General features: G+C 38.8%; 1 protein-coding gene across 1 annotated transcript; it reads right to left on the reverse strand.

Annotated features, from left to right (window-relative positions):
* Positions 1-15,750: 15,750 nt before the first annotated feature.
* On the reverse strand, positions 15,751-18,303 carry LOC122020987 (protein NUCLEAR FUSION DEFECTIVE 4-like). Its single transcript, XM_042579053.1, has 3 exons — positions 17,718-18,303; positions 16,588-17,516; positions 15,751-16,514 (listed from the first exon to the last, which is right to left on the reverse strand). Exons 1-3 carry the CDS (start codon positions 18,051-18,053, stop codon positions 16,004-16,006), a joined length of 1,776 nt encoding a protein of 591 aa, XP_042434987.1. The 5' UTR covers positions 18,054-18,303; the 3' UTR covers positions 15,751-16,003.
* Between the last annotated feature and the right edge of the window lie 4,204 nt (positions 18,304-22,507).

Below are 22,507 nucleotides of genomic sequence, written 5' to 3' on the forward strand. Positions count from 1 at the left end.
GATCCACTTTGGGGTTTCTCGGATCGGTATTCTGCGGACATTATCCTTCATCGTCGCGGTGGGTTTCTTTCTTCCGGATCTCCGTCTTATTTAGCCTCTCAGACAAGATCAAATTTGGCGGCGTCTGTGGGAACTTCACCTGAATCTAAGACTACAGGATAGAAGAAGCCGGAAAATCAAACCTACTCACTATCAGTCGTGAGGATTTGGATTTCCTCATCAATTCTCACGTTCAGAAAGCTTTACAACAGCAGCAACAACAACTTCAAGCCCACACCGGAGCTACTCTACCAACAGCTCATAATCCAGCAATATCAACTACCGAGCATCGGAAAGGAAAGGAGCTGGAAGAAGAAGAACATGCTTATTTCCCTCCAGCTGCTGTTTCTCAGACAAGACGTCCACGAGCCTTTCTTCGCACTCCATGGATCAAAGGGGCAGGAGGCCCATGTTCCAAGAGTCCTCTGGTGAAGCACCAGATAGAGAAAAGCGTAAGATCAAAATGATAACTAGTGATAGTTCACCAGAGAAAGTCATCTCCCCATTCCCTCAAAGTGTACTAGATGATCCGCTTCCTAAGCGATATCAAAACCTTCAAATCGGAGAATACACTGGAACAACAGATCCAGAAGATCACCTGTTGAAATTCGAGAATGTAGCATTATTACAACAATTCTCTGACGGGGTGAAGTGTCGGATGTTTCTTACTACCCTCGGGGGAGCTGCACAGCGCTGGTTCAAGAGATTGCCAGAGAAGTCTATTCGGAAATTTAAAGATTTCAAGAAAGTCTTTTTACACCATTTCTCCAGCAACAAAAGGTATCATAAGACTCCTTGGAGCCTGTTTTCAATTAAGCAAGCATCTAAAGAGTCTATCCGAGCATACATCAAAAGATTCAATCAGGTAGCTATTGATGTACCTAATGCTACAACTGAAATATTAGTTAGCGCTTTCTCTCAAGGTTTAAATGATAATGATTTCTTTAAAGATTTAGTAAGGAATCCTCCTGTTAATTTTGATTCCTTGATTGAGCGTGCCATCGAGTTCATTAATGTAGAAGAAGCTCAAGCTGCTCGTAGAAAGGAGGGTGTTACCTCCTCACCTACTCAGGTTAAGGAGAAAGCTCTGGCCCCTGTGCCTCCACCAAGAGGTCCTAGAATAACTCATCCACCCCATCGACAACCAGAGTATCGTCCACAAGGTGTACAACATGTGGAGGTACATCCGGAGGCACCAAGGAGATGGTGCACTTATCATAAAACTAGCAGTCATCATACTGAAGACTATTTTGTTTTAAGAAATAAACGAGCTAATAGGGAGCGTTATCAGAGGCAGAACTATTATCGACAGCAGTACCCCAGGCAGCAGAGTCCACTCAAACTGGAATATCGCCCGGTCGAGCCTCGGCAGGAGGCAATACCAGTCCCGGTCGGTACCAGCCAAGTGTCAGAGAAAGCACCTTCTGAAGCTATGGCGACTCGACAGGAAGAAAACAAGAGCAATGCTGCTCGGGACAATATCAATATGATTACGGGCGGACCCACTGATGGGGATTCTAATAGAGCACAAAAGCACATGCCCGAAGACTGGAAATTCATGCCGTGGGATGTAGTATGGAACGGGCGGCCGGTCCCGAAATAAGTTTTGGGCCCAAAGATCTCGAGGGGGTAGAAATACCCCATGATGATGTCCTGATCATCAAAGCTGTGATAGCCAACTACGCCATTGCTCGTACCTTCATAGACACTGGCAGTTCTGTTAATATTATATTCAAGAAGGCTTTCGATCAACTGCAAATTGATCCGAGTGAACTTCAACAGATCGTTACTCCTCTATATGGATTCACAGGCAACAAAGTACAACCGTTAGGCCAAATAAAGTTGGCCATATCTCTGGGAGAAGAGCCTCTGATGAGAACAAGAAGATCTTATTTTATGGTAGTAGATGCTCCATCCTCTTATAACGTGATACTGGGTCGACCCGCCTTAAACGAGTTCAAGGCGGTCGTTTCTACTTTTTGTCAAAAGATTAAATTTTCGGTGGATGACCAAGTTGGGGAGGTGCGAGGTGATCAGAAGACAGCCCGAAAATGTTATGTAGAAATAATCCGAACTGAAGCTCACACCGCCCGAAAGATTCAAAGAATGGAGGTTAATGTCATTCGGGAGAAGCAGCCCGTCCTGGTTTATGAAGAGAAGGAAGAAGTTCAGATCCAGGCCGGCCGGCCTGAAGCTACTACATATATTGCGGCTGATCTTGATCCTGCTCTGAAAGCCGAATTGGTGCAATGCCTGAAGAAGAATAATGATGTATTTGCCTGGACTCCCAAAGAAGTCTCAGGCGTTTCTCCTACAGTCATGGAGCATTCCTTGCATGTCTTCCTAGATGCCCGCCCGGTCATGCAAAGAAAAAGGAGTTTTAGCACGGAACAAAACCAGATCATCAAAGAAGAAATAACTAAACTTATGGAAGTCGGTTACATCAGGGAAGTACAATTTCCCAGCTGGCTAGCTAATGTGGTGTTAGTCTCTAAGCCTGGAAACAAATGGCGAGTATGCATTGATTTCCGGGATCTCAACAGAGCTTTCCCAAAAGACTATTATCCATTACCCAGGATCGATCAATTGGTAGACTCCACTGCGGGATGCGAATACATCTCTATGCTAGACGCTTATCAGGGCTATCATCAGGTTCCCTTAGCTAAAGAAGATCAAGAAAAGGTCAGTTTTATAACATCTGAAGGTACTTATTGTTATAATGTTATGCCTTTCGGACTAAAAAATGCATGAGCAACCTATCAAAGGCTTATGAATAAGGTCTTCCAGAAGCAGATTGGTAGAAATATGGAAGTATATGTTGATGACATCTTAATTAAGTCTCTTCAAGCTGCTGATCTATGCAGGGATGTAGAAGAGACTTGCAAGACATTGAGGCAATATGGGCTCAAATTAAATCCGAGCAAATGTTTGTTCGGCGCGAAAGGAGGGAAGTTCCTAGGATATATGGTGTCCGAATGAGGGATAGAGGCCAACCCGAGCAAGGTCAAGGCACTGCAGAACATGGAGCCACCACGCAACATGAGAGAAGCTCAGAGATTGACAGGCCGGATTACAGCCTTGTCTAGATTCATTTCTAGGTCGGCCGATCGTAGCTTCCATTTCTTTAAAATACTTAGAAAGGCCAATAAATTTCAGTGGAATGAAGAATGTGATAAGGCTTTCCAAGAATTGAAAGATTATTTTTCTACTCTCCCTGTATTGGCTAAACCTATAGTAGGAGAAACTCTTTGGGTATATTTGTCAGCTAATGAAAACGCTGTAGGCTCTGTATTAGTCAGACAAGAAGGAAAGGAACAACAACCTGTATATTTTTCTAGTCATTTATTAAAAGGAGCTGAGTGTAGATACACTACACTAGAAAAATTAGCTTATGCCCTAATATTGATTGCTCGAAGGTTGCGCCCATATTTCTTAGCACATGAGATTATTGTATTAACCAACAGTACTCTTGGACGGGTGTTACCCAACCCAGAGGCATCAAGTCGGCTGATCAAATGGACAACTGAACTTGGGGAATATGACATTCAATATCAACCTCGCTCGGCTATCAAAACACAAGCCCTAGCAGACTTCATCATAGAAGTTCAAAGCCCTGAGGAAGAAAACATTTGGAAAGTTTATGTAGATGGCTCTTCAACTAGACAAGGCAGCGGAATTGGTGTTCTTCTTATATCTCCAAGGGAAGACAGACTTCAACTCTCCATCAGATTGAATTACAGAGCTACCAACAATGAAGCAGAATATGAAGCTCTGATAGCAGGATTGCAGGCTGCTCGGCATATAGGGGCAGCTCGAGTCCTTATCTATTCTGATTCTCAGTTAGCAGCTCAACAACTATCAGGTAATTTCGAAATTAATAATGACAGGCTTAAGTTATATGCTGAAGCATTTGATAAGTTGAAGTCCCAATTTCAAGAAGTAAATATACAAAAGGTTCCTAGATCTGAAAATCAAGTGGCAGATGAATTGGCTAAGTTGGCCTCTGCTATAGTGTCATGGAGTCTAGATCGGCCCGTAGAACAAACTCTGTTAATATCTTGTATTGAAAGACAGGCTGAAGCAAAAATTCAAGGTGATTGGAGGGCTCAAATCATATTGTATTTGCAGCAAGGTATTCTTCCCAGTGATACAGAACAGGCAAGGGTATTTAAGAAGAGAGCTGCTCAATACACTATGGTAGGAGAACAATTATATAAGAGAGCTTTTTCAAGACCTTTGCTCAAGTGTATTGGCACAGAAGATATACAGTTTATTTTACGAGAAGTCCACCAAGGTTCATGTGGTAGTCATATAGGAGGGAGATCTTTGGCTCGCAAAATTCTGCTAGCAGGATATTTCTGGCCTACTCTACATGAAGATGCTAACAAGTTGGTAAGAACTTGTATTTCTTGTCAAAAACATCAAAATATCTTGCATCATCCTACACAGTTATTGAGAACCTCTATAGTTGCATGTCCCTTTGATCAATGAGGCATGGAAATAGTTGGTCCATTTCCTATGGCAGTTGCATAGAGAAGGTTTTTATTGGTAGCGGTGGATTATTTTTCTAAATGGGTGGAGGCAGAACCACTTGCTCGAATTACTGAAGATGCAGTTATTAAATTTTTATGGAAAAATATAATCTATAGATTTAGTATTCCTCATAAATTAGTCTCTGATAATGGAAGGCAATTCCAAGGGGATAGGATCTTAGACTGGTGCAACAGTTACGGCATTACTCAGGCCTTCACCTCTGTAGCTTATCCGCAAAGTAACGGTCAAGCAGAAGTAACCAATAGGGAAATCATAAGAGGTTTAAAGACCAAACTGGATCATGTCAGAGGTAGCTGGGTAGATGAATTACCCAGCGTTCTTTGGGCATATCGAACTACGCCTCGAGAGGCTACAGGAATCACTCCCTATAAAATTTACATCCATCGATCCTATATTCCATAAAAGGAATGTACATGTAACTAGATCAAAAAATAAAATCCTAATAAAACTAAATACAGCTCCTACTGTATTTTATAATATAATCATGCACACACTATAAATGTCCTTGACATGTCCAAGGGTCCAATCACACACATAATAACTATAAGCCATAATAGTTGGATCCTGCATCCACAAAGTTAGCACATCCTACTATTAACCTGCCTAAATTATGTATGACATGTGCATAATAAAAGTAATACCAAATACACAGAGGTAAAACCCTAGCTCTGATACCAATTGTTAGTTGCTACTCGGAAAACCTAACGGTTCCACTGTACAAAAATTTTGTACAAAGGTCTGAACCTTTCCTAGCTACCATGTGTTCTTTTAAATTAAACTTGGATCGCCTGCAGAACTTAACACGTTTGATCCAAAGTTTAATTTACTTGTTCTTTTAGGTTTAGACTTGGATCTCCTGCGGAACTTAACACGTTCGATCCAAATCACCTAGGTTATTAATTCCATTAAATATTAATTTCCAAAATTGGCTTCCAGGACTACATGGCGAGGCACATGGCCTTCTTGGATATGGGAACAACCACCACCGCCTAGGCAAAGCCTTTTAAGGAAAGCTAATATTTAATTTCCTTAAATAACTTTAGGTCAACCAAAAAGAACAATCAAATCACAAGGAAAAGAAAAATAAAAGAACACAACATCGAAAACTAATTCGAAATACTAGAATCGCATGCCTCTTGTATTTGGTATTTTTACATGAAGTTAAAACTAGTATGATGTGGAAATTAAATACTAGTATACCTTTTCTTTTGCAAGCAAAAACCTCTAGGTCTTCTACCGTATTCCTCTTCTAACCTCGAACGTTGTGTGGGCAATGATCTTCCGAGATGAGAAACCACCAAATCACCTTCTTCTCCTCCTTGCAAGGTTCGGCCACAACAAGAGCACCTCCAAGGATGAAGAGATTTTTCCACCAACCAAGCTCCAAGGGATGCAAGCTTTCTCTCCTTCTTCTCCAAGCTAGAATCCGGCCACCACTTGATCTCCAAGAGGGAAGTGAGTTTCGGCCACAAGGATGGAGAGAAGAGAAAAGGATGAGGCCGGCCACACCAAGGAAGAAAAGAGGGAGAAAAATAATAGAGGTTGTTCACCTTGAAGGCACCCAAAACCCCCTCTTTTATAATCCTTGGCTTTGGCAAATAAGGAAATTTAATTATAATAAAATTTCCTTAACTTTCCTTGACATGAATTAATTAAGAAAAATTAAATAAAATTTCCTAATTGATCATATCATGGTCGGCCACCTCATGGAGAGCAAACAAGGTAATTTTCAATCAACAATTAAAATTTCTTATTTGTCTTCGGAAATTTTAAAAAAATAAAATTTCCCTTTAAAATCCCTTCATGGTTGATAAAAAGAAATCTCTATAATTTTAATTTTTTAACATGTGAATAATTTACAAAGAAGAAAAATAAAATATCTTTCCAATCTACAAATAAGGAAAGAGATTTAATCTCTTTCTTTAATCTTTTGTAGAACCTTATAAAAGAGATATTTTAATTTTTAATCTCTCCAATAAATTATATATTTCACATAAGAAAATTTTAAAATTAAAATTCTTTTTTAATTTAATAGGGCCGGCCACCTAAGCTTGGGTTCAAGCTAGGGCCGGCCACCCATGGACCAAGGCTTGGCCGGCCCTAGCTTGATCCTCAAGCTAGCTTGGTCGGCCCCTACACCATGGGTATGAATGTGGGTATAGGTGGGTATAGTACTCTATAAATAAGAGGCTACGATAGGGACCGAGAGGAGGAATTGGTTTTGGTCTCCCGATAAAATTAAGCATCCCGTGTTCACCCCGAACACACAACTTAATTTTATCAATAATAATTCATTCCACTAGAGAACTATTATTAAACTACCGCACCAATCCCAAATTACATTTTTGGGCTCCTTTTTATTATGAGTGTGTCAGTCTCCCTGTGTTTAAGATGTCGAATGTCCACTAATTAAGTGAGTTACTGACAACTCATTTAATTAATATCTTAGTCCAAGAATAGTACCACTCAACCTTATCGTCATGTCGGACTAAGTCCACCTGCAGGGTTTAACATGACAATCCTTATGAGCTCTTCTTGGGGACATTATCAACCTAGATCACTAGGACACAGTTTCCTTCTATAATCAACAACACACACTATAAGTGATATCATTTCCCAACTTATCGGGCTTATTGATTTATCAAACTAAATCTCACCCATTGATAAATTAAAGAAATAAATATCAAATATATGTGCTTGTTATTATATTAGGATTAAGAGCACACACTTCCATAATAACTGAGGTCTTTGTTCCTTTATAAAGTCAGTATAAAAGGAACGACCTCTAATGGTCCTACTCAATTCACTCTAAGTGTACTAGTGTAATTATATAGTTAAGATAAACTAATTCCTAATTACACTACGACCTTCCAATGGTTTGTTCCTTTCCATTTTGGTCATGAGCTACTGTTTATAATTTATAAGGTACTGATAACATCATCTTCTGTATGTGACACCACATACTATGTTATCTACAATATAAATTAATTGAACAACTACAAACAACTGTAGATAATTTGACCAAATGTGATTCTTTATTCAAAATAAATGTTTACAAAAGCTTAGGCTTTCAGTATACACTCTAACACGCACGTGACAGGCAAGCTCATGTAAGGACAACATAGGTTTCATTCCTAATTGATCGCATTTAGATATATTTCAGTCCTAAGCCGGTTGTCTATTGCAAGAGGGAACCGGCAACCTTCTACAAATAATGGACAATTGAGAAATAAGATTTCGTAGATCATTACATTGAAGAACATTACAAAGAAACCAAAACTCCTAGAACATACCTTTATCATTGCCCTTATTCTTGTTTCTTATTCTTTCATTTCTCTATTTACATTTCATAATCATACTTAGCTTTTGAAAACCAATTGATTAGTTGTTTAGCTAATTCGCATTGAGACATCTTTAGTGCTTATTCCAGTCCCTGTGGATACGATATCTTTTATTATTACTTACGACATTTCCGTACACTTACGGAGGTCAACACTGACTACATAAAAGAACAAAACCTCTGTTATTATGGAAGTGTGTGCTCTTAATCCCGATATAATAACAAACACATATATTTAGTAATTATTTCTTTAATTTATCAGTGGGTGAGATTTAGTTTGATAAATCAATAGGCCCGATAAGTTAGGAAATAATATTATTTATAGCGTGTGTTGTTAATTATAGAAGAAAACTAGAAAATTGTGTCCTAGCAATCTAGGTTGATGATGTCCCCAAGAGGAGCTCATAAGAATTGTCATGTAAACCCTGCAGGTAGACTTAGTCCGACATAACAATAAAGTTGAGTGGTACTACTCTTGGAGCTAGATATTAATTAAGTGAGTTGTCAGTAACTCATTTAATTAGTGGACATTCGATATCTTAAACACAGGGAGATTAACACACTCATGTAAAGAAGGAGTCCATATAGTAATATGGGATTGGTGCGGTAGTTCAATAATAACTCTTTAATGGTATGAGTTATTATTGATGAACTTAAGCTGGGTTTTCGGGGTGAACACAGGAAGCTCAAGTTCATCGGGAGACCAAAACTAATTCCTCCTCTCGGTCCCTGTCGTAGCCTCTTATTTATAAAGTCTTATATCCACCCAAACCCAACTCCTTACCCACCTTAAGGTGGTCGGCCAAGCCTAGCTTGGAGCCTAAGCTAGGGCCAGCCAAACCAAGGCTAGATGGGTTCAAGTGGTGGCTGGCCCTAGCTTGGAGCCCAAGTGGGGTGCCCGACCACATTAGATTAAAAGGGGATTTTTAGTTTTTAAAATCTTTCCTTATGTGTAAGTCATGCTTTTAAAAGAGAGTTTAAAATTTAAATCGTTCCTTTTATATCTTTCTACAAAAGATTAATAGAAAGATTTGATATCTTTCCTTATTTGTAGTTGAAAAAGAATATTTTAATTTTGGAGAAAACTTTTTTTTGTAACCATCCACATGTTTTAAAAAAGAGATTTTAATTTATAAAAGTTTCCTTTTATAACCAACCATGAAGGGAATTTAAAAAGAGAAATTTTTATTTTAAAAAATTTCCGGAAACAAATTAAAAAGTTTTAATTTTGTGTTTAAAACTTTCCTTATTTGGAGGACTTGTAGGGGCCGGCCATAAGATGGATTAAGAGGAAATTTTAATTAAATTTTTCTTATTAGCCATTGGCAAAGAAAATAAGGAAGTTTTAATTATGTCCAAAACTTTCCTTATTTGCCATGACCAAGGATTATAAAAGAGAGGGAGGGGTTGCCCCTTGTAACAACACATCTATTATTCCTCTCCTCTCTTCCTTGGTGTGGTCGGCCCTCTTCCATTGGTCTTCCTCTTCTCTTCTTCTTTGGTGGCCAACAATATCTAGTCTTGGAGAGATTTTTGGTAGTTGGATTTTGCTTGGAGAAGGAGAGAAAGGAGGCTTTGTTTCCTAGCATTCCTTGGAGATTGGTTGGTGGCCGAAAGCTTGGAAGGAAGATGAAGGCTTGGGTGGTTCTCATTTCGGTAGATCGTCGCCCACACGATGTCCGAGATAAGAAGAGGAATACGACAGTAGATCAAGAGGTCTATAAGCTACAAAAGGTATAACTAGTTATTAGTTTCCGCATCATAACTAGTTCATACTTTTGTTTAGATATTGAAATACCAAACACAAGAGGCTTACGGTTTTTACATTATCGTTTTGTTATCATTTTTCAATTTCATGTTCGATATTGTGCTTCTATTGAGGTCTTTGTAGTTAAACCTAGTTTACTGTAAGAAGTTAAATATCCGATTTCTTTGAAAGGCTTTGTTGAGGTAGTGGTGGATGATCTCATATCCAAGAAGGCCTAGTGCCTCGCCATGTTTGACCTGGGAGCCGATCTTTGAAATAGATATTTGATAACTTTTATAATATGGTTTAACTTAGAAAGAATACATCGATTAAACTTAGATTAATAATATTAAGTTCCGTTTGCGATCCAAGTATAACTCCTGAAGATTGAACTTGAATCAATAATGTTAAGTTCGGCTTGCGATTCAAGTTTAACTTCAATAGAGCACAATGGTAGCTAGGAAATTTCTGTGCTTATATAAATTTTTTATACAGGGGAACAGAACGGTATCCAGGTGTAGCAACCAACACTTTCTCCGTGTCCACTAAATGGAGTCTTTGTCATCTTGCCTTGAAAACAAGATTCGCATGCCTCATATGATTCAAAATCAAATGAGTCCAAAAGTCCATCCTTATGGAGTTGAGATATGCGACTCTCATTTATGTGACCCAGGCGACAATGCCAGAAATATGTTTGGTTCAAATCATTAGACTTGAACCGTTTGGTATTTATGTTATAGATTAGGTTTTTAAAGTCTAGAACATAGAGGTCATTCATAAGAGGTGCACTACAATAGAACATATCATTGAAATAAATGGAACAACATTTGTCCTTTATTACAAATAAAAAACCTTTCTTGTCCAAACAAGAAATAGAGATAATGTTCTTTGTCAAAGCGGGCACATAATAGCACTCTATTAGTTCTAAAACAAGCCTAGTGGGCAAAGATAAAGAATATGTTCCTACAACGACAACAGCAACTCTTGCACCATTGCCTACTCGTAGGTCCACTTCATCCTTTATCAACGCTCTACTATTTCTCAACCCCTGCACATTAGTACAAATGTGAGATGCGCATCTGGTATCTAATACCCATGAAGAAGAAATAGATAGATTGACTTCTATAACATATATACCTGAGGCAGAAGTTTCACTTCTCTTCCTTTTCAGTTCCTCTAAGTACAACTTGCAGTTCCTCTTCCAGTGTCCGGTCTTACCGCAGTGGAAGCAGGTTCCTTCCTTAGTAACCCCGCCTTTGGGTTTCAGTGCATGAGTCTTGCCCTTGCCTTTGGCTTGGGTCTTACCCTTACCCTTAGGCTTCCACTTTCCTTTTCCCTTAGATACCATCAAAATGGAACTAGGCTTTGCCTTCTTAAAGTTGAGTTCAGCAGTTCTCAACATGCTCAACATTTCAGGCAGTGGTTTGTCAATTTCATTCTTGTTGTAGTTCATGACAAATTGACTATAACTATCAGGCAATGACTGCAGAATAAGGTCAGTGGCCAATTCTTGACCTAGTGGGAATCCCAACCTTTGTAGATTCTCCACATACCCAATCATCTTGAGCACATAAGGCCCTACGGGACTTCCTTCTTGCATTCTGCATTGAAACGGTGCTTTAGAAATCTCAAATCTCTCATGCCTTGCTTGTCCTTAATATAGTTGTCTAAGGTGTTCAACCATATCATAAGCATCTATGTTCTCATGTTGCTTCTGAAGCTCAGAGTTTATGGTGGCGAGCATAAGGCATGACACATCTAATGCATCATCTTGATGCTTCTTGTAAGCATCCCTATCAACTCTAGTGGCAGTAGCGTGGGTGCCTCAGGAATGGGTTGCTCTAGGACGTACAGTTTTCGTTCTTGCTTGAGAACTATTCTCAAATTTCTGTACCAGTCCAAGAAGTTAGCTCCATTAAGCTTGTCCTTATCAAGGACAGATCGCAGAGAGAGAGTATTCGACGTATTTGACGACATGGTTATCTACAACAACATAATGCAGAACTTAATATCATATATCGATCATTTAATTAGGCCTTTAATTAAATGATTCTCCCATAGAATTGTAAAGCTTGGTAGGAGCAAGTCATGGTTGTGGTTTTACTTACACTACTAGCTCCAATTCCAATCGCCATAATATTCATATGGGACAAGATCCATATTATACCTCATCTTGAGTTAGCTTTGGCTAATCGCCCAAGACTCGTATAATGTAGGTAGGCATCTTATACCAATTACATCAAATGCAACTCTTGTATATCTAGATGAACAATACTATTTGTTCATTTGCCCATCTTATGAAATTCATATTATAGCTCATCTTGAGTTAGCTTTGGCTTCGCCCAAGACTAGTACAATTTGAATTTCATCTTATGGGATATGCCTCTAAGCTCTCAATTTAAATGAGACAACTTAGTTAAGTCGCACCCAAGTTTAATAGTCAGACATTACAATTATCTTATCTCACTCTAGTAAGATAAATTGAGTCACTTTGCTTTGGCAAAACCTGACTACAATTGATCGAGCTAGGAGTGAGTATTAAACTTTTGGTAGGTATATATTAAAAGACCTAATTATATTAAACTAGACATGTATCAAAAACAATCAAGCACACATCACATATATGCATAAATTAAAACGTGACATGGTTATGACCCCTATAAATTACGATCTTCTCAAGTCAATGAGAAGAGCGATGAGTCAACCTAGGTCAAAGCAGCTTCTCCAAGCGCTTCCTTGATCGTCGTGTGTTGTTGTCATTCCTTCCTTTTCATTCGTCTTCCAGTAGACTAACTCCTTTCTAATTTGTACATTACAAAATCTAAAGAAACTCGAGTTACATTCGAGTATAGTCTAAAATTACAACAGGAATGAAAAGATGAAGGCACGACGCACAGGTCGTATTATGAATTACAATAATCACACACAATCATATTAGGGTTCAAGGGTCATAACCATGCATCATGTCATTTATATTCACAATATACTTAAGACAAAAAATCTACTATGACGTGAACAACAGATTATGACCCGCAACGCCACGGCGATCTCGCTAGCCGGTTAGCAGGCGGGGTTAAGGGGCAGCGCCCCTTGCGGGGTTTAGGGGGCAGCGCCCCCGAAACAAAATTTATTTTGCATACTCGTTTATGAGTTGCTGCCATACCTGAGACCCTACTACCCTCAAGACCGGCTATGTTTCGTTCCGAGCAAAACACCTTTGGCCGAGACCTTGCTGGTCACATACCAACTATGTTTCATTCTCAACAAAACACTAATAATTTGGCCGAAACTCATAATTTATAGATCATAGTAAACGTATCATGCATTTGTATATCACATATAAAATCCTAACAACTTAATATATCCCTTCGCAAGTGGCTCCAATACCACTGTAAGGAACTAGATGCGCTAAATGCGCAGCGGAAAAACATTGGTTCCTCTAGAAGGTCCATGCAAAAGGAAACAAAAATATACTAAGTTTACATAAGAACTTGAGAGATTATACCTTTATAGCGTGCTCACGGACTCCCGACAGCTCGGATCATAGCACGATCTCACGTTCGCACCTCTACGGTATCTACACGAATAAGCGTTAGTTTGTCTCACAAACTCACAAAATGGAAATAGGTTGTGCTAGCAACCTAGAGAGGGGATTTCGGCCAAAGAGGAGAAGAGAAAATGAGAATGAATCTCTCTCCCAAAATGAAGAGAAAAACACTTAAGTATTTTCATCCAATGAAAACACTTAATTAGCATTAATAGCCTTAATGAGCATTTACACTCCATTAAGGATCACACACTTGTTACTACTCATTTCAAATTCAATTTCGAAAATTGAATAAAATGAATCATTGAATTTCAAAATTCATTGAATATCTCATTAATCCTCACTTGAGTCTAACTCAAGTCTAATTCAATGGAGTCTTACTCAATTAACCTCATACAATTCAAATTCAATGAATCACTATTTCATTAATTCAAATTGACTCCTTGAGTCTAGTTTGAATTGGACTTAATCCAACAATTAGATCAAATTGAGTCTAACTCAATAAGTCCAATTCAGATTAAACTTAATTCAATGATTCATCATATGAACCCATCTCCAAATCTACTTGTTCTTTGTGTGTGACCCAATAGGTTCTCGTAACGTTGGCAATATACCTAAATCAACATTTAGATACATAAGCAATGAGTGGCATCTAGCAAGGCATCATTGCTAACCAAGTGACGAGAAAGTCGAGATCCGACCTAACATGTCCGTGGCTATTATCTTGTATGACTTGGTTCCTCTATCCTTGATATCTAGATTGATCAATGAGGAATAGACCGTGTCATCCTCTTATCAACCTTTATATTTCTTGATCTCTAAGTAGATACACTCAATCAAATAAACTCAATATCTCATATTGACTCATTTGAGAATGATCATGCTTTCTTGTGTCCTACTAATCAAGGGGCCCACAGATATCACTTCCGTCATATGGAAGGGATATATCCCATCTACATCACTCACATCCCTCCGCATAATTCATTGTATACCCAGTGATCGACTTTATTATCCACCTTGTTACAGGCGACATTTGCCGATACCAAAGTACACAACTCCTTATGTAGGGAACCGTAGTGACTTCAGGTCTAAGGACTATTCATACCAATAGTCACATGAGAATGTTTATAACACTTATATAACGATCCATGAAACATTCTCATAGCGGGTCATTCAGTATATGTTTTCTAATATATATCCATGTATCAACCTGATATCTCATATCCATGACTTGTGAGATTAAGTCATCCGTTGACCTACATGCTAGTCTCAATACATTAATATTGTCCTTGTATATTAATGCTTGATTAGGAATAGTTTAAAGTAGTGTTCTATATATATCTACATATCTCACTATCAATTCAACTAATTGATATGTTGTAGATAAGAACCTACTACCCAATGACATTATTATACTTATTCAATCGACACTGAACTGAAATAAATATAATAATCAACTTTGCCTTTTATTAATAATGATATATGATACAAAATGAGCTCTTTACAATCATCTCATAATTGGTACTAGGGCTAATACTAACAAGATCGGCCTCTTCATCAAGACTCAAGTCAAATGGTACCTCTGAGCGGGCGTCCCGAGCGGTCCCTAGCAAGACCCGATCATATCAGAAGGCGCTAGGAGACAACACTGACAGGGAATTGCAACCTCTTGTTAGTAAATAACTATCATGCGTCAGGGAATATTCCAGCGGTCGGCTATCCTCTGCGAATGGAACCTTCTACTCCCCCAATGGGAGGTCACTGTACACCTGCTCTCGCCCAACAAACTATGATACCCGACATTCTCTAATGTATGTCATGCTCTAGAAGGTATGTAGCGTCACATAAAAAAGGAGGTCCTCTCCCTTAGCAAGGTACGCACGCACTCTCGCACTCATCTTCTGCATTCTTCTCTTTCGTACACTGTTCTTCTGGGGAAAAAATACCTTGACTTGAGCGTCGGAGAATCTTTGTTAGGGACTTTTTCCCTGGGTGTGCTTGTCTGAGTGTGCGTAGAGCTTAAGTGCTAATCGTTTTGTCACCATCGTCCGAAAGTTCTAGAGGAGGGCCCCTCTTTCTGACATGCCTGTGCTCGCTGTGCAAAAGTCACCCCTCTGTCAATGCCAGCGCTTTCGCAGCCGGCCTTTGTCAAACTCAAATTTCGGACAAGATCACTAATCAAAATGCCAATTATGGAATGGCTTAACAATGTATGAGTTTGAACATGAATGAAAAGCTAGAGTTTGAACATGAATAAACGCTAAGTCTAACTTTATCTTGATTTTATTGCTCTCATTGTATGTTTGTATTGATCATACGAACAGCTCTTGTGAGAAGTGAGAAGTGTCTTTTGTGGTATATATAGCTCAAAGAAGTGTCTTTATGCAGAATTAAAGAGAAACACATGCACTAGATTCTTATCCTCAACATAATGATTTTATGAGCTTCAGTGCACTTCAAATGGGTAAAACATCATCCATTAATATTGGAGCAGCCACATGAAGAAAAAGGGAGAACTTCTAATTGCAATGAGATCATTAATCAGAAACTATATAATGAAATGTAGAAATGTTTTGAGTTTGACACAATCAAATTACAAGCATAAAACAGAAAGGCTACAAGCCAATGCCTCTAAATTATTGGTTGCTGGATAAACATAATCAATATACCAGAAAACATTCAAGACGTACCCTTCTCTAAATACACAATTTAGAAACACATAAGGAATTGTTGGCAGGCACTTTTTTCCCAAAGGGACGAGGTACCCTTTTCCGAGCTATTTGAGAGTTCTACTATAAAGGTTTCGGTACACAATTCTAGTCCTGTAAACGAGAATCAGACTCAGAACAACAGCGATGGCGCAAAGTCCCGACATTATTAGTGAGCTGAGGGAGAAACAGATGGCCCCTGTGCATTTCACTGTTACCTCCCCACTGAATGAAGCAACTTCGAATAATCTTCGGATTCGTAGAAGTGATTTGTGGTGTTTCTGGGCTTGCTGCTCTGCTTCATAATCGTAGATTACGCTGGCAATCAGGCCAGAAAAGATTAGTGAGCCTGCGGGATTAGCTACTGTGAGGAAATTGTACAGAGCCCCAAAGTTCTTCAAGCCAAACAACTCAGATGCTGCAGCAGGAACAATGGCCCAGTGAGCTCCATATCCAAGTCCAACCAGTAGGGTTCCTATGTACATTGTTCCAGGCCAAGCCATGGCAAAGAATAAGTGTCCAATTGCCATTACAACCTGAAAGACAGCCAAAGCCACTGGCCTAGGATATGCATAGTCCCTGAGAACAAAATTTTTTGTTAGCATCAAATCATCTTGAAAACTTTTGCAACTAAGTGGCATCAAACTCATACCTCACAATAACCTCGGACAAATAGCCTCCGCCTACTCTTCCAAGAAAGTTCCAAATACTGATCATGGACACGAAAATATGAGCTTCATCATAGCCTAGAGACTCACTCATCTGGCCGAGATTGTCGATGACTGTCAACCCTGAACCTGATCCCAGCAAAAGAGAGGTGAACATGAGCCAAAAGTCTGCCTTTATGAGTGCCTGCATCAGGGTGAAGTCCTCTCCCCTGTGAGGGCCTCTCCTCTTCTTGACCCTCACAGCTCCATCAGCAGCAGCCAGGAATAACTTTGCCTGCAAATGAGCAATTCTCTTCTGCCTCTCTGATGCCGGGAGAAGGTCAACTTCCTTGGGCTTCTCGTCCTCGAGCTCACTGAGGATGACTTCGTTTTGCTCAGCAGACTTACTTGTCTCTTCTTTGGCTGGCTCGGGCAAGAGAGGCTCTTCTACAGGGGAGACGACATCAAAGTGGAAGGTCAGCAGCAGAGGAACGACAATTGGAACCACCAAGAGGAACAGCAGCCCCACAGTCAACACCACAACAACAGCATGGCTAAGCTCAACGAGGTCTTCAAGGATCATGACACCCATCAAATAAGCTGCCAGAAGCAGGCAAATGCTGTAGATAAACACGAAGCTGGACGGATCAGAAGCTCGCACTTGCCGGTGGCCACCGACGGGCCTGACAATGAACATCAAGGCGATGATGACCATTGATGGACCGACAGCCACCGTGTATATGAGAGCAGCATGATCAGGTGTGTGCATCATGGCAAATATTTGTGTCAAGATTGCACCGCTAAGACCGGCAAAGCCCTTCAGTATCCCTACTATAGGGCCTCTGGCCTTAGGGAAGTTCTGCACGCATGAAACTAGAGCAGCAGTGTTGTAGTATGTCTCTCCATTAGTCCCCACAAATATGAGAATGCACATCTGTGATCAAAGGCAAGACGCAATTAGAAAAGGATAACTTGTCATAGTGGATAGTATCCACTGAATGGAACTACAGAATTCAACAATTAAAGCATGAAGCTGAACATGTTTTTTTTTTTTGTTTCAAACAAATGTTTCGATCTGAAAACAAAAACCAAGGAGATGAAGTGAAGAAGTAGCAGGAGAAGAGTTGGTACTTACCGCCCAGAGAGGCAACTGGGGCGCTCTTCCGGTGACGATGAGCCAAACCCAGCCATATCCCACAAAGTTCTGCAGCACGCCGACGAGCAGCGCCGCCCAGAGCGGGAGGATCTCACAGAGACTCCCGGCGAGGAAGCCGATGCTGTCGCCCAGGTCTTTAGCCACCCCCAGCCGGGCAATCTGCCGCTGGTTGTAGCCGAGCGCGCTCTTGATCACCGGCGACAGACTGCCGAACAGGTATCCGATACCTGCCACCGACTGCACCCACATCGCCGCCACGAATACCAGCCATCTGTTGTTCAGCAAGGACCCCAACCTGCCTTGTTCCTGGCCCATTAGCTCGAACTCGCACCACCTTCACCCCCCAAAGATTCAATCTTTCCCCGCCGCCCTACTTTGTGGGAAAACACAGATGCAATTTTTGTCAAAAATCAACCAAAAGAAGCATCAATAACAACTCTTTGGACGCCTGTTTACAGCTTCCTCCTACAGAAGATCGAGTTTTTGGTGATGGTAGCCAATTCTTTGATGAAGAAAAACGTGTTGCATTGAGTTTAAAAAGAAAAGGTTTGAATTTTCTATTTCTACCCTGCCTCCTCAGTGGTTATCGAATAGATCCCTTTTAAAATTATAAATTGTCGGCGCTAAGGACGACTCCGAGAACGACTGGATCTGAACGCCAGCTGGTGGCGACATCAAGCCGCCTTTAGGATTTCATACGGGCACTAAAACATAAAACGCCATTTTTATCAAATTTTTCGGTAGACAACAAATTTAAACAAATACCTTCTAAGCCTTCTTCTTATCGGTTTAAATCACTCATCGGTGAGGGTTTTGGGCGGCGCATGATAATTTATAAAAAAAATATCTCTTATGAGGGCGGCGCAGATGGTAATTTATCTTGTTCGGATCAAAGATCTTTGATCTGTATTGACTCCTATCTATTAAATAGGTGGAGATGATTAAATTCTATCTATAATTATTTTTGTAACTAGACAGGCGGGATCAGAGGATCCTACTCGCTCAATATGATTCGTAGTGCATATCTTTTTGATTTATCTGATGATCCATAAAAAATTTAAATAGAATTTAATTGATCATTTTCATAATTAGTTAGTATATGGATAGTTAGTACCAACTAAAAATAATAATCATAATAATAAAAAGAGTTATAGACAATCTTGAGATTTGGCTGCACGCGTTGTTTGCGATATCAAATTTACACTGATAGCGTGTGAAAAATTTTCGTGGGATGAACGGGTCAACCTTATCAAAAGGCAGCAGTGAGAGACCATTCAACCGTGAAACGATCTTTCCTTTTTCACTATCAGTAGTGTTCGCATCCCGGTGGATCAACTCCATCTGATTCTCGTTGGCATCATTAGTGATCGCAGAGGATCATTTTCATGGCTTGTCTTTATTTCCACAAGTGGCCCAAACAAGTTTCACTTTTGCTTGCAACGTTGAAACGTCGCGAGCTTCTATGGCAACTGTTTTGAACATATCTTGATTTCTGTTGGCATTTTGCTTTTGTGTTTGACATGTTCTTGACGCCATTAATTATTACCATGAAATTGAGCCCGTGGACCAAATCCTTATTGATGCCATGAAATGATGAAGAACCACCATTATTGTCATTATTGTCCTGAAGTCGAGCGCTTCGACCAAACGTACTGTTGATGCCATGAAATGATGTGGGGATGTCTAAAGTTCCCTTTTCACCAATAATAATAATAATGCTTATGTGATGCATAACAAAGGAAGTTATTGACTATAAAATGAAACAGGTTGATCGATATTGGTGTTTCCAAATCCAACCACGCCACTGAAAATAATTTTATTTACAAGAAAAGGAAAACACCAGTCTGGAAAGAATATGAGCATGAGGGCACAGCACAAAGCAATCAAAAGAAAAAAAAAATAGGGGTGACAATTTTTGACCCGACATGAAAATACGATCCGAATCGAACACGAAAAAATCAGGTTAGGGTTTGGTAGTTTTGGGTTCGGGTCGAAATCGGGTCGACCCAATTGACCCAATTAATAAACAGGTCGGGTTCGGGTCAACCTGAAATGACCCAATTATAACCCGCGAACCCGTTTATAATTATAAATTTAAACTAAAATTACAAATTTAAAAAAGTTAAAAACCCTAAACATAGATATGTTCTATTGATTGCAATGTTGCTATGATTTATCATTTATGATATGGATTTTCAATTTACGTAGATAAATGTTATTTTTAATTTTTAATTTAATATGCAAAATTTCTTTATTAATTCAAGTCATGTTCGGGTCAAACGGGTCAAATGGGTCAAACGGGTTAAACGGGTCAACGGGTCAAACGGGTTAAACGGGTCAAACGGGTCGGGTTCGGGTCAAGTGAAAATAAACAGATCAGGTTCAGGTTGAATAGTTTGACCCGAATTCATAATCAGATCGGGTTCAGATTGTCATTTTTCAACCCGCCAACCTGCCAACCCGAATTCATCAATCCGAATCCGAATCGAATTGCCACCCTTAGAAAAAAGGTTACTTATTTTCATTTTTTTTAACCTCTCGGTTGAATCGAAAGAAGATTTTTAATATTAAAAAAATCAAATTGAAGATGATAATTTCTGTTTAACTATGTATTGAGAAAGAATTATGAAATGTTTATTGTCTTTAGTTTGGCAAGTGTTATGCATTTTCCTAGAGTGAAGACTCTAGCTAAAACATCTCCCTTTATTTCACTTGGTCATTTCATCACGGGTACGGTATCATCTAGCCAACTTAATTAACCTATGCGTTGACTTTTATACGATGAAATGGTCAATTTGCCTTGTTGGACTTGCTTAGGACAAATTTAATTATGATGGCATGTATAATATTTGGAATCACACATTGATAATTTCACACTTGTATTTTTGACCATAAAGATTCATCAAATTGAAATGATTAATTAGCTATAATGGAATTAGAGTGGTTAAAATGAAACTTTAGCTTTTTAAGAGCTCCCATATAAAATGATTAATCAGCGTAGGTAACGTTATGGTACTTAGCCTAGTGGTCTTAAGCATTTTAATATATAGAGATTCATTAAGGTGGAATAACTGAGAGAGGATCTCTGGTCCATTTTTGTGGCCCAAGGGATGATCAATTACGGTCGAATCACGATCGTTATTCAATCGTAATTGGTTGTAATCCCTCCCTGGGTTTACCTTTCCATCCAGGTTATAGTTTGGGTCAACGTGGGCGGCCGAAGGCCGCTGGCGGTAGATGGGTGGTTGGGCGCTGAGCGGGAGGTGACCTTCGAGCATGCAATATCTGGCCGTCCACCCTGATCCAAGCTATAATCTGAATCGGAAGATGAACCTAAAGAGAGATCGTAATCAACTGCGGCCGAATTGCAACCGCGATCCAACCACAATTATATTAGAGATCATACCTTAATCTTAAAAAAATGGACCAAAGAATCTGATCTCAGAATAACTATCTCACTTCAATAGATCTATAGTAGTCAAAATGTAGTGGGAGGATATGAACGAGTTTCATTTCAAAAGTATGATGTACCTTATGCGAGTGTTAAAGCATATCTCTATTTGATATCGAATCTCTGATGGTTGATCTATTAGTCAATTCCTTCTAATATGATTACATTAGAGCTACATTTTCTTCGTCCAACATTTTAAATATATTTATCTAAGTTTGTATTTTAAATATATTTTCCTAAGTTAGCAAGAGATTACTTTTTGTTAGCTTAGCTTAATTTAGATGAGAAATTTTATTTAATTAATTAATTTGTCAGGAAATAAAACATTTTCAATTAAAAAAATACAAACTAAATTCATTCTGAATATTAATCAACTAAATAATATATTATTTAATCAATAGTTATTAATGATTACAATATTTATTAATCATTCTAAGTAATAAATTAATAATAAAATGAATAGATACTATGATTAAATACAAAATAAATATTAAAATTAATACGAGTTAATTATACATATATTTGTCAATTTTTAATATAATTTAATCAGCTTTATTAAATTTCAACTAAACAGAATATAAAAATACTGTCCACTTTGTCTTACGAAAATTTTTAAAATTATTTTTCTATTTTAATCTATTCATAGGGCAGCCCAAATTATAAATGGGCCGGTGCGTGATCGACTTATCTTTAAGCATTCCGTTGCCAGGCTCGCCTATTTAACAGATCAGAAAGGGGGCACTACTTTTGTGTTCGGACCGTATTCCAATTTGGAATCAACGATATTTTGATAGCTTGAAACGGTCGGTTTGACGGTTTCAGAATGCGATCGGCATCGAAATCATGTTGAATTTACACAGGGCTCAGATTAATGACGAAGGAAAGCCTGTTCAGTCCGATCGAATTTCGGCATCGATCGTATCGATAGCGATCTCCCTGAGTTTATTTTCTCTTAGGGTATAGTTCTGATTGGGACAGCGATCAAAGTCCACCGATGATGAATTAAAATAACGAGTGGAACACGGGAACATGATTTAAAAGAAAAGGATCCAATCTACATATTAATATGATTTAAAGGATGAGGATCCAATCTACATATTAATCTTTAACTTTAATCCCAAGGTAATAATGGAATCGTCTGTTCAATATTATTATTATTTTAAAAAGTTATACATTTATAAAAAATATATATATAAAAAGAAGCTGCTTACTCATGTATCCTCTTAAATCATAAGGGAATCAAAATTTACTTAGGGATGCTGGTTTCGGATAAGGGAATGAGATAGGTAATAAGAATGATTATCTATAATAATGAAAT

This window comes from Zingiber officinale, chromosome 9A (assembly GCF_018446385.1).
Source record: "Zingiber officinale cultivar Zhangliang chromosome 9A, Zo_v1.1, whole genome shotgun sequence".
NCBI classification, from domain to species: Eukaryota; Viridiplantae; Streptophyta; class Magnoliopsida; order Zingiberales; family Zingiberaceae; genus Zingiber; species Zingiber officinale.

What these genes read in the sequence shown, in the direction of transcription:
- LOC122020987 (XM_042579053.1), bottom strand. Translation starts at nt 18,053, where the DNA reads ATGGGCCAGGAACAAGGCAGGTTGGGGTCCTTGCTGAACAACAGATGG. An exon ending in CCCAGTTGCCTCTCTGGGCG is followed by an intron (nt 17,517 to 17,717) that starts GTAAGTACCAAC and finishes CTTTGATCACAG; the next exon opens with ATGTGCATTCTCATATTTGT. An exon ending in TTGTCCGAGGTTATTGTGAG is followed by an intron (nt 16,515 to 16,587) that starts GTATGAGTTTGA and finishes TTTTGTTCTCAG; the next exon opens with GGACTATGCATATCCTAGGC.